The sequence below is a fragment of the Ctenopharyngodon idella genome, chromosome 17 (genome assembly GCF_019924925.1).
Source record: "Ctenopharyngodon idella isolate HZGC_01 chromosome 17, HZGC01, whole genome shotgun sequence".
In the NCBI taxonomy this organism is placed as follows: domain Eukaryota; kingdom Metazoa; phylum Chordata; class Actinopteri; order Cypriniformes; family Xenocyprididae; genus Ctenopharyngodon; species Ctenopharyngodon idella.
In genome coordinates this window covers 11,171,041-11,183,851 of record NC_067236.1, presented here as the reverse complement: position 1 = coordinate 11,183,851, position 12,811 = coordinate 11,171,041, and the positions used below count along the sequence as shown (strand labels likewise).

The window sequence follows — 12,811 nt, the reverse complement described above, 5'->3', positions numbered from 1 at the left end:
AGAAATAATCTGATATTTGAAATAGCACTGTCAGTTCAGATGTGAATGTGTATATGGGCCTTACAGAATTAGTGCCAGGCTAATGAAAAGTAATGACTCGTTTTGCAGTGCTTATTCAATCGAGCTCCTCTGCAAATGAAGGAGGAAGGAAATTCCATCAGCCCTCGGCCCAGCGGGTTCAGATGATTGCCATCCAGTGCAGCCCCTCTCCTCCATTATTAGTCATCAAAATGAGCGCACCATCAAACGACACACCCAAGACTTGGGCGCTAATTGTCATTAATGCCGCCCTCCTTGCGTGAAAAAAAAAAACCTACTTTAGAGGGAATAAAAAAAGTGCAGTAAATCAATTCCGTAATGAATTTAACTCAGATTGTCCCTATATAGAGATTTCTAGACAAATGCATTGTGGGTTTGTCCTCTTCCATGTGTCTCACCTCCCCACGGGCTGTAGAATGCTGTGCATTGTATGAACAAGTGGGTTGCCAGGTTGGCTTGGGGTTAATCCTCACGGCTGGAGAACAGAGGGGCTCGGGCAGCAGCAGTTGTCATAGCATGTGTATCAAAGTGATAAGCTCACTCCGCCCAGTAGCTCACTCCACCCAAAAGGGCTATTATCCTCCTCTGCCTGTGTCTGATTAGAGTGATTGAGCAAAAGGAATCTGTTCTGTAAAAAAGGATTAATGTTTGCAAACAGAGGGGCCATGCTGTATTTTGGCACCCCACTGACATATTTGACATTTGAAAACATTTTTATTTTGTAATAAGTGCATATAATTTTTGCAAGTCCCAATGTTGATTATATTATATTATATTATATTATATTAAATATTACATTTAAAGTATCTGGAGCTGTATTTAATCTTAATTCTTGACTTAAAGGGTTACTTCACCGAAAAATGAAAATTCTGTCATTAATTACTCACCCTCATGTCGTTCCACACCTGTAAGACCTTCATTCATCTTCGGAACACAAATTAAGATATTTTTCATAAAATCCAATGACTCAGTGAGGCCTGCATTGTCAAAGTCACGCCCCCCCAGTGGTGAACCATTGAAATTTCGAAACTCTTATGACGTAACAAAGCCTCGTTTACTGAAATCACGTGACTTTGGCAGTTTGATAAGTGCTCCGAACCACTGATTTGAAACAAGAGATTCGTAAAGCCTCGAAGCTTCATGAAGCAGTGTTTTGATATCGCCCATCACTAGATATTGTGAAATAAAGTCGTTATTTTGTTTTGTTTTTTGGCAAAAAGTATTCTCGTCGCTTCATATCATTAAGGTTGAACCACTGTAGTCACATGAACTGTTTTAAATATGTCTTTAGTAGCTTTCTGGGCATTGAAAGTGTTAATTGTCTTGCTGGTAATGCAGGCCTCACTGAGCCATCGGATTTTATCAAAAATATCTTAATTTATGTTTCGAAGATGAATGAAGGTCTTATGGGTGTGGAACATCATGAGGGTGAGTAATTAATGACAGAAATTTACATTTTTGGGTGAACTAACCCTTTAAGAACCAAAGGCTACATGCACACTGCAGCTAAATGTGGCCCAAATCTGATTTTTTTGCCCATATGTGACTTATATCTGTTTTGCCCATGACAGTGTGAACAGTACAAACCACATGGAATCTGATCTTCTCAATTCTGATTTGTGCCACTTCCATATGTGGTACTACATTCGATACAGGTCAGATGTTTTGTAATGCGACCAGTCTGAACAGTCATATCGGAATTCATGCGATTTTTTTTTTTTTTTTTTTTTTTTTTTTTTTTTTTTCCCACTCAAGATCAACATTTGTCATGATTCTGCGCTCATGGGAGTCTATTCAAAGATGTTACATACCCAACGTTATCAAGACAGTTGTGAAAGGTAGTCAGTAGAAGGGCAGTGATGTGTCAGAACTCGTAAGTATTACAGAGGCAGCTCTATAATACCAGCAAAAACATGAGGGCTCGTATCATAAGTTTCAAAACTCTGCTCTCTTTTGTCACATCATTGTCTTTGTTTTTCATATTGCCTGCACATAATTTCGCTGGCTTCTGCAGCAGATCACACTATAAATAAACGCGTAATTGCTTACTTTAATGCCCTCCGTGTTTACTTCCGTATGACAGTGTGCTGTGTGTGTTGCCAAGTCCACGATTTTCCCACAGAATTGGGTTACTTTTTCACTGTTGTCGCAGGTTGTTTTGCAACTCTGTTGGTTGAAGCGACCACACTAACGCGATATTTAACCCCCGGAACGCGGTTGGGCTAGTTTTGGACTAGTTTTGAGAAGCAATTGAGTGGATTTTGTTGTAAAAACCTGGCAACCCTGTTTGTATTGTTCTTTTGCGCATGCAGGTCAGTTAAGAACAATGATCTGTTCATACTGGAAATCTGAAATTGGCCACATTTAACAACAATGTGAACAGCTATACAAAAAATCTGATCTGAGCAAAAATCAGAACTGAGCATTAAGGCTCACAGTGTGAACGTAGCCAAAAACAGGGGTGCCCAATCCTGTTCCTGGATATCTGTCTTCCTGCAAAGTTCAGCTTCAACCCTGATCAAACACACCTGAACCAGCTAATGAAGATCTTCAGGGTCCCGTTTCAATAAGGAGATTCAACCAACTCTGAGTTAAAACTTGAACTCTGAGTTAGTTCAATCGACTCTGAGTAGGTTGACTCGGAGTTAAGCACGTGCACCACGATTATGAAAAGCCATCATCAATGGAGCTCCGATATTACGATTCACCATGGCGACATCACGTGACAAAAGGACGTCCACATACTTCTGAGTCAATGCAAGTTTAATTCTTATCACTGTTATAATATCAAAGGTGAAAACTGGCAGAACGATAAGTTATTGAACTAATATTCATTTTCAAAAAAAGAAGAAGAAAAAAATAATAATTTAACAGGATGCAATAATAAGAGTGTAAATGATTTTATCATTATTAAACACTCGTTAGGCAATTTACTTCCACTTTTAGATCATTTTCTTCATTTTTATTGAAAATAAATGCCTTTCTGATGTGATATGTGATGGGAAAAGGGAGAATAGCGGCTCAGCAGAAGGCGGATTCGAACCCAGTCAATCGCATCACAAGTTAATTCTCCGCACCCAACACACTACTGCCTACACCACTGCAGCCACAAGAACGTGCATCAATTTTAACCTGGTCTGACATTGGTGGGCGGAGCTACTGTAAATTTGCACTTAGTAATAGACACTCCGAATAATCTTGTTTTCCGTTTGCATTAAGATTATTTTTATTACCACACTGGCGAATATTGATAATTTTACTTAAGTAAAATGCACTTAATTTAGATCCCCCCAGGAAATAAGACTAAATATCTTATATCATTTTCTTATATGCAAAATCCATCTTGATTTAAGAATTTTTAGATATTTGAACTTGAAATAGGACAAGAAATACTCAGTACGAAAAGCATTTTTGCGGTGTGAATGAATAAGTGAACTATTTAAACATCACTAGCACTTTAAAAAGGGGGAGGAGACCGAAAGAAACTCTGGGTTTACCAAAGAAAACCTGCTCCCGACCAGGTTAGGTTCACAGAGTAAGTTACCATGGTAACTGACTCTGAGTATAAGTTACCTCTCTTTCAGAAACAGGCTTGACTTACCCTGCTTTCTCGGGTTTGACATACCTCCCATTCTGAAACGGAAAACCCAGAGTTTCCCTCATTTCAGGGTTAACATGCTCAGAGTTTTCACTTAACCTCCTTTCTGAAACGGGCCCCAGGACTACTTGAATATTACAGACAGGTGTGTTGGATCAGGGTTGGATCTGAACTCTGCAGGTATGTCGATCTCCAGGAGCAGGATTGGGCACCCCTGACCAAAGACTCCATCCATCCATCCATCCATCCATTACATTTATAATATATTTACTCATAAAAAAATAAATAAAGAAAAAAAATCTGTAACCTGTATTATTTATTTTAAAATACATTGTTTTTAAAAAAAGAAAAAAGAAGAAAAAACTTATGTAAATGTAATAATTTGGCAGAATGGTTACTTTACCTGAAAGATGAAAGTATATCCTTCATGTTCATTTTATCCGTATAGTGTTTTTCTGATCTTTTTCATCCAGATGCCAGACTTCTCAAACCTATAATAAACAAATGTGTCTGCTGCACAGGAATAAAGGAGTCTCAGACAGCTTTATGCTTTTATGTCTGTTTCCATTATTGTTGGTAGCGCAATTGAGAATGGCTTTCCATCAGTGTTCATTACCGTGTTTATACCCATAACTATGGCTCTAAATTTAAATGTGTTCTCTAATGCCGTGTCATATGTTCGTTTTTGTAACGTGATCAGAAAGAAAATGTAACTAGCCGTTTTCATCATACTACACAGCAGCAGGGCTTGTATTGACATTTTTTTCACCCTTTTTACAAAGTTAAGATATATTTCTCAATATTTATGTTTGTTCTGAAATAGATTGAAAGGATTTTTTTCCAATCATTTCAAGCAAACAACCATTGAAGTCAATTAGTGGTGATTATTCTAATGAAACATTCTTTATGAAACTTAATGGCCAAAAAAAAAGCACATTAATAATGCAAAAAAATAATTGCAAATAAATCATGAATATTTATTGTATTATGCCCAGTCCACTGAAACCACCCACGTGTATCCATGTTAACTCTGTTATTTGTTATTCAGTTTATTGATACCCATTTAATGTGTTATATAAGTGACTTGTCTTTGTTGTCCTCACTGGTTTTCTGGATGAAACAGAAATTAACATGAATTGATCACCTTTAAACTGAAGCATTTTCTAATTGTATCATAAATCTTTGTTCCTCTCTGTGGGACTGCAGGCTCATGAACAGTTTTGGGAGGGGATGCAGGCAGATATTACCATTGAAATCAAAGCTTGTTTGATTGGAAGGACATCCAAAAGTGCTTCAATTTCCCATGCAGGGTTGACTGCGATACAGACCCAAACTTGAATCACCCTCCAGAGTGGATGAGGCAATCATACAGCCGCCGGTTTGATTGATCTGGGCAGGAAACTCCAACACACAGCCCATCGACTGCTTTCTGAGATACTAATAACATTCCAGGAAATTAAACTGAGAGTTCAGCTTTATTTATTTCATAGAATATGTACTCACATTCTCTAGACGGTGCTATACTTGACATATAGCAAGAGATTGGAGTGCTGATTTGTTGTGAATATGGATACTATGGAAACATGATCTAGTACAGGGCTTTTCAAATCCACCTAATAAATTAAGAAATGCTAACTGATTAATGGCTATCCCTGATGTTGTAAGTGTTTAGCTAAAAGTGTTCTGTTAGGTGATTCATTCCATGAAAGGTGTACCATTTAAGTCGTTTGAAAGAGTGCACTAAACACAAAAATATATTATATTATTTTATATTATATTATATTATATTATATTATTATAATTCAGTTGTGACCCTGGACCACAAAACAAGTCATAAGGATCAATTTGAAAATCTGAAAGCTGAATAAATAAGCTTTTCATTGATGTATGGTTTGTTAGGATAGGACAATATTTGGCTGAGATACAACTATTTGAAAATCTGGAATCTGAGGGTAGTAATGCATATTACTTACAAAAATATTTTTTTTGATATATTTACGGTAGGAATTTTACAAAATATCTTCATGGAACATGATCTTTACATAACATCCTAATGATTTTTAGCATAAAAAAAAAAATCGATAATTTTGGCCCATACGATTTATTGTTGGCTATTGCTACAAATATACCAGTGCGACTTACAACTGGTTTTGTGGTCCGGGGTCACAGTTAGCCTAATTATAGACTTAATATATTTTATTATATTATTATTTTTGTTTACGTTACATTCATTCAGGCATTTAACAGTTATAGAAGTGTAAAATATATATTTTAACTGTATAAAAACTAAATAAAATGTTAAATGATAAAATACTGTCCATACCTTATATTTATATAACAACTTAGGTATAGAAGCCAGGCTCTCAAGGTCAGATTGCATGTCAGTTTCTTCCCCCAAGTTATCAGACTCCTCAACTTCATGTGACAACTGGGCTGCGTTTAGACTTGCGAACTTCCCTAAGCACTTCCCCTCGGGGGAATCCCTGCCGCCATTTTGAAGTGTGTTCAATTTCATCAAATAGGCGAGGGAAGCTTATTTGGACAGACCCTCAACCCCTAGATTTTGACCGAGGGAGGGGGTTAACAGCCCAAGCATACACACAGGCCTATAAAATGGTGCGTAAAAAAACCTGCAATAATAATCAGCTCCATAGCAGATTCCAGGTGATCAGGGCATTCCATTTAAACCCACTGCAAGGGTGCCGCCAGTAGTGGGCACTTGTGCAACATAAGCAAAGTGAACGAGACACAGGGAAGTTAGCGAGGGAAGAGCATAAAATTTGGACTTAAACACAGGCCTATACACACGTTTATCCACATTAACTTAATCTCTGAACTTGCAAACTTTTCACATTTGCACACTCAAAAAAAAACTTGTCCTTGTCTCTTTATTACTGTGCCCTGTTCTTTGTAAAATTTGTACTGTCTCATGCTGTTTGCACTGTTTTACTTATTTTTAATTTTCTTTTTAAGCTCTTATTTTGTTTAGTGTATTTATTATTATATAATTAAGTACAGTTTAGTTTTGTAGTCCTGCGTCCGGTGTTTGTCTTATGTAGCACCATGGTCCTGGAGGAACGCTGTTTTGTTTTACCATGTACAGGCTGTATAGAGCTGAAATGATCATAAAGCAACTCTGACTTTTAATTTGAATTAAACAGCTAATTAAATAGTTTATTAAATTTATATGGTTAATTAAATCATTTTTAATGTGTCTGTGAGTTTTGACTTCCCTCTTCCACAACACTTATGAGATATAGAAGAGGAAGTGACATCATTTAGGTCTTCAGAGGAGCCAACTTGGCAAGTTCTACTCTTATCTAACATTCAGAATTTGTTGTTTTTTCATGCTTTACGGGATTCATAAAGAATAACATATTCACCCTGTCACAAAATATATTTATTTAATGTTTCCTCTATTTGTAGAAATGTTGTCATATTGTTGACTCTTGAATGCTAATGATCTGAGGACATTCAGTAACCTTGAAAACAAGAAGAGCAGCAGCCATTTTGGTTTGAAATATTCCACACCATCACAAGTCTAGAATATGTTGACATACTTATTTTTTGCTTGAAATGGCACAATACAATGTATTATATTAAAAATAATTTCCAAGATGACTCAAGTAGGCTATACTAAACACATGTTAGGACATTGGTCTTGTGTGAAAATATGAATGCATTTTAGCACTGGAAAGATTAGCTAACAATGATATGCACTGGCATGATGAGATGGCTGAGATGAATATCTGTAATGACTGTTTCATATAATTCCCTCATGACGTTATCATTATGACTCATATAGATAAGATAATCCTCTTCTGCATATATGAGCGGTCTCCAGTCTGCAGGGAGCATCCAGATGTTGTAGTGTAGACGTCAGAAAGCACTCAGTGCAGCCTCTTTAATCAATAATAATCCAAAAACCACCTTCTGCATGTCCCTTTGAGGCCTGTTCAGCGATGTCTGCTTCATGAATTCTTGACGTCATATGGAAGGACATTAGCACAGTCATATGGTGGGTTGTGAGAAAGACACTGACTTTCTAAAAATAGATGGTGTGAAACTAGGCCAGGGTGCAGAGCTGGCAGCTGGCACACAGGAAGAGAATACTTTTGTGTGTATTTTTTTGTTTATTTATTTATTTTTTTTTCAGCATCCAGAAGGAGACTTTGCAGCATAATGCATTTCGGCACTGTTTCCTGTCATTTCCCAAACTCTTTGCAGTAGCCTGGTGTGCATTATTAGATCTCCGAGATGTCTTCATTCCAGGTGGTGTCAGTCCTGATAACTTCTGTGCTTGTTATGTCCCGTATAGGGAAAAGGTTCAACATGAAAGACTCTGGAATGCAGTGAATTTGGATCGACAATAATCAATTTATTGTCTTAAATTGAGACTCTAGATTAAGGAGCTGACCGGGCCAAAATAACAAACCAAACTGTATTATTTTAAAACCTCTGAAACACTCACAAACTCTTCACTATACAATCAAACTGTCTCTGCTCAGAACACAAGATGATTGCAGAGGAAATGATGATGTGCTTTTTAAAGTACAGTGCACCAATCAGGACATAGCATCAATCAGCCTGACGTTCCTAGACAGACACATTCAGGCACTCCCAAAACAACAGAAATATAACAAAACACAAACCATAGGGTTGTAACAGTGCTCACCAGTGTTGTGGAACTTCTTTGAAACTATATTGTTCCATACAAGCTAGCAGCAAAAAGTAGCTAACTATATTGCGGCAATATGTCTTTAAAACATTAATATACATTTAATTTATAATTTCATGAAATCATTCAATCAGCTGATTAATTAAAAATCACTGAGTTGTTTATGACTGAAACAAATCTTATTTTCTTTTATTAAAATTAGCATGTCCACAGATCTATATGAAGAACATATATTAGTGCTGTCATTCGATTAAAAAATAACGAATTAATAACACATTTTTTCTGTAATTGCGATTAAAAGCATTTGAGTTTTTAATATTTTTATATTGTAATAATTTCACAGTTACTCTTCAAATTAACGTAGAAACAACTTAAAGGGTTAGTTCACCCAAAAATGAAAATTCTGTCATTAATTACTCACCCTCATGTCGTTCTACACCTGTAAAACCTTCGTTCATCTTCGGAACATAAATTAAGATATTTTTGATAAAATCCGATGGCTCAGTGAGGCCTGCATTGCCAGCAAGACAATCAACACTTTCAATGCCCAGAAAGCTACTAAAGACGTATTTAAAACAGTTCATGTGACTACAGTGGTTCAACCTTAATGTTATGAAGCGACGAGAATGCTTTTTGTGCTCCAAAAAAACAAATAACGATTTTATTCCACAATATCTAGTGATGGGCAATTTCAAAACACCGCTTCATGAAGCTTTACGAATCTTTTGTTTAGAATCAGTGGTTTGGAGCGTGTATCAAACTGCCAAAGTCACGTGATTTCAGTAAACGAGGCTTTGTTACGTCCTGTTTCGAAATTTCAATGGTTCACCACTGGGGGGCGTGACTTTTGGCAGTTTTGATACACTGATTCGAAACAAAAGATTCGTAAAGCTTCGAAGCTTTATATGAAGTAGTGTTTTGAAATTGCCCATTACTAGATATTGTTGTATAAATTCGTTATTTGTTTTTTTGGCGCACAAAAAGTATTCTTGTCTCTTCATAACATTAAGGTTAAACCACTGTAGTCACATGAACTGTTTTAAATATGTCTTTAGTACCTTTTTGGGCATTGAAAGTGTTAATTATCTTGCTGGCAGTGCAGGCCTCACTGAGCCAACGGATTTTATCAAAAATATCTTAAAAATATCAACTACAATGACAAACACAGATATCAGTAATCAGCATATGAATCTAAACAATGGTGATAATGAACAAAATATTCAGACAATTAAATCAGCTGCATAATTTATCCATGCTCTGATGCATTCTGGGAGTTTTGTACTATGGTACCCAGCATGCATTGCAGCTACATGACACTTTTGATTGTCACTATAGTTGAGATTCATATGCTGATTCTTGATGTCTTAGTATGTCATCTCAAAATACTATTTTTTTTATTTTCTAATTTCTGCAATACTGCTGGATCTCATGTCACGGAAACACAGGGTCTGTAATGTCAGTGTATTAATGGCGCAAAACAATTTTTACATTTAAACAACATCAGTGATTCAGACCATTTCACGATGATTAAAAAATCATTGACAGCTAACGGCCAACACCCGATCTCATTTCAATTTTTGTTGCTACTGCAAATGTGTTTCACAAACACACTATCACAGCAGCCAGAATAAACAAACGTGTAATAAATGTTAAGAGGCCAACTAATGGAAACACCAATCACCATCATGGTAACCTCAAATGAAACAAGCATGATAGTTAAACTTCTGTTAATTCTCAATAAGAAATTCTGTAGACGTCTGACAGAAATAAAGTCAGTCTGGTTAGTAATAAGTGAAGCTGGTAATGCTGTTTGTGGAGGTGTTTAATCAGATATTCAGAGATTAAATGTATTTTATCTTCAGTTGATTTCCTCTAAGGCTTTGGCTGAAGTCAGTTGTAGTTCTTGTGTTTCTGCTTGTCTCTTTTTTTCTGTTTCCTTCTTTCCTTCAGTGATTCTGCTTGATAACAGGCTTGTTAATGCTGCGATGACTCTATAAATAATATATAAGATTTTGTGGATCAGATAAGGTCCAGTTCTGGTTTATTTCTTTGCTCTTGGCTGACATGTGGCATTTCTATGGCCTGCTTGTGGCCCAGATCTGGCAAACAGGAGCAGTCCGCCCAAATGCCATCATTCCTGTCACATGTGGCCCAGATCATCATTCCGCATGTGCCAGATGTGGGCCGGATCTGGACCGACACAAAGTTGCTATCTGGGGACAGACATCACAGCAACTGGTTTATTAGGCTGCTGTCACTTTAAGACCTGCATCTCATTTTCTCACAACTCTTTAAGTTCATTTAAGAAATTATTTAACTCATTTAAAACTGCCCTCATGAGGCTACTCGATAAAACAGGCATTTTGACATAATTCTGTGAGTTATTGTTTGTTCACGAAAGAGAACTTGATACTGGTGCGCGTCTTACTGTGCGCACGAGTCATTTGTGTCACACAGACAAGACATTCACAGACAGCACGTTCTTGTTTGTCTTGTGGCACTTGAATGGTTTAAAAGCATCTGTGTGAACAAGAGCGTGATCATATATTGTAACGCTAGCCAAATTATGATGGGAAAAATGAATGCTGCATTAATTGCATTAAATATTTTTAACACATTAAACTGAAAAAACTTAATCGCATGTGTTAACGCAATAATTTTGACAGCATTAATATATATATATATATAATCAGCTAAGTAAAATAAGAGTCTCAAAAGTTTTTTTTTTTTTATGTTTTCTGCCCATTTCTCTCCTTGTTGTGATTAAAATTGTCTTTGTTTTCCACTTTCATTTAAAAATGAATTTTTAAAGGAATTGAAGTGAAGTATTATTTTGAGCTTAGAGACACTATGGTACTTCTTCTGTATCACTGTAATGAATCTTTTACAATAATGCAGTTAACAATGGAAATTCCACGAGAGCATCAATAAGAATATGTGAGTTTGTGTAGAAAAATTGCATCTTTGAAGTGCTTGGTAAGTGGAGATCAGTGGAGGAAACATCATCAAGCAACCACACTGCAGTGCACCGGAGCTCCATTCTCCTGCTTAGAGGGGAAATCAATAATACAGGCACTTTGCCTCATCAGTCGCCTACGCTTCTTCGAGATGTACTATAAGGTAATGCTTAGATGAGGGTATTTTTGTCTGCGAAATTGCTTGGAAATGCACATCCAAGATTCTTCTACATACAGAGCAACTGGTGTAGTGCAAATTACATCCGCTGGAGTAAGGTGAATGATTGCAGTGCCTCACCTTGAATTTGATTTGGCTGAAAGCATCTGTCTCATGTGGCAGGGATTTTATTTCCCTCCATGACAGCTTTCTGCAGTGTGGCTGGTTGATGATGCGACCTCAAATGATCCAGCGAACTGAACTATATCACTTTTTTCATTTCTTCCCTAATGCAGCTCCCCCAAACGTTCGGATCATCCACTCCGGTCACGCATGCAACATTGAGGAGGAGCGCTACACAGAGAGGGTGTACACCATCCGGGAGGGGGAGACTTTGGAGCTGACCTGTCTGGTCTCGGGGCATCCACGGCCACAGGTGAGGCTCTCAGTGTTTACTGACCTCTGTTCCCTTCGATAATCATTGATGGGTACCTTTGCTGGACTTCTAGCGGGTGAGATGGAATGTTTGCACAAGATTAGAATTTGAAAATGACATTTGCTGCATCCGAAATCGAATACTTCTACTTCATACTATATAGTATACGAACAGTATGTCAACAGAGTGGTATGCCTGAATAGTACATTACTACATATATACTACATAGTATTCGGAAAAAAAATTAAGCGAATGACCTACTACTATGGCCAAATTTCTGAAGTGTGCATTTGATGGACACTTTACTATCCCATGATGCCACAGGACAGGATTTATGAATGGAAGTGAAGCGATGCAACTAACACTGGTAGGTCATGTAACAGTAACAACATGGCGGATGTAGTACATCTAAATTTTATTCATACTACCCATATTCATACTATATAGAACATACTTTTTTAACGGTTATGAAGTTCAAATTCAAATGTAGTACCTACTCAGTATGCACTTTCAGATGCACCAATCATGAATCTTCACGGTTTGAATCAAATTGCAAGTATTCTCATTCTGACTTAAAATAGAGTCAAGGAAAGTGGAATGAAAAGGGTACCTCATAAATCTAAATAAGAAAAAAATAACTTCATAAAGTGTGCTACATAGATGAAAATGGTTAGAAATGGAAAATAAATTTGAGTTGATATCCTGTGGTGTTGAAAAATACAATATAGTAGAATTTTATACTCAGTGAACTGGCATAGAATGAAGAGAGTGGGGTAAGATGTGCCGCCTCCTTAATATAGAAATCTGTGCACTGTTTTTGTAATAAATTGCTTTATTTAGACAGTCTATCATATACAATGTCCTGCCAGAGATGCAATGCAAGTGAGAAATTAAGCATTTTTTTTTTCGTGTCGAAGCACATTTTCTGCATGACAGGTAAAATTAA

The 12,811-nt window shown here is 36.8% G+C and overlaps 1 protein-coding gene across 2 annotated transcripts in view; it reads left to right on the top strand.

The window, feature by feature from the left end:
- Positions 1-12,811, top strand: part of mdga2a (MAM domain containing glycosylphosphatidylinositol anchor 2a) — a 157,638-nt gene that overhangs the window by 37,317 nt on the left and 107,510 nt on the right. For both annotated transcript variants that reach the window (XM_051868285.1, XM_051868286.1), the window contains exon 2: positions 11,726-11,865. In XM_051868285.1, coding sequence (XP_051724245.1) covers positions 11,726-11,865 — 140 coding nt within the window. The remainder of the gene's footprint in view (positions 1-11,725; positions 11,866-12,811) is intronic.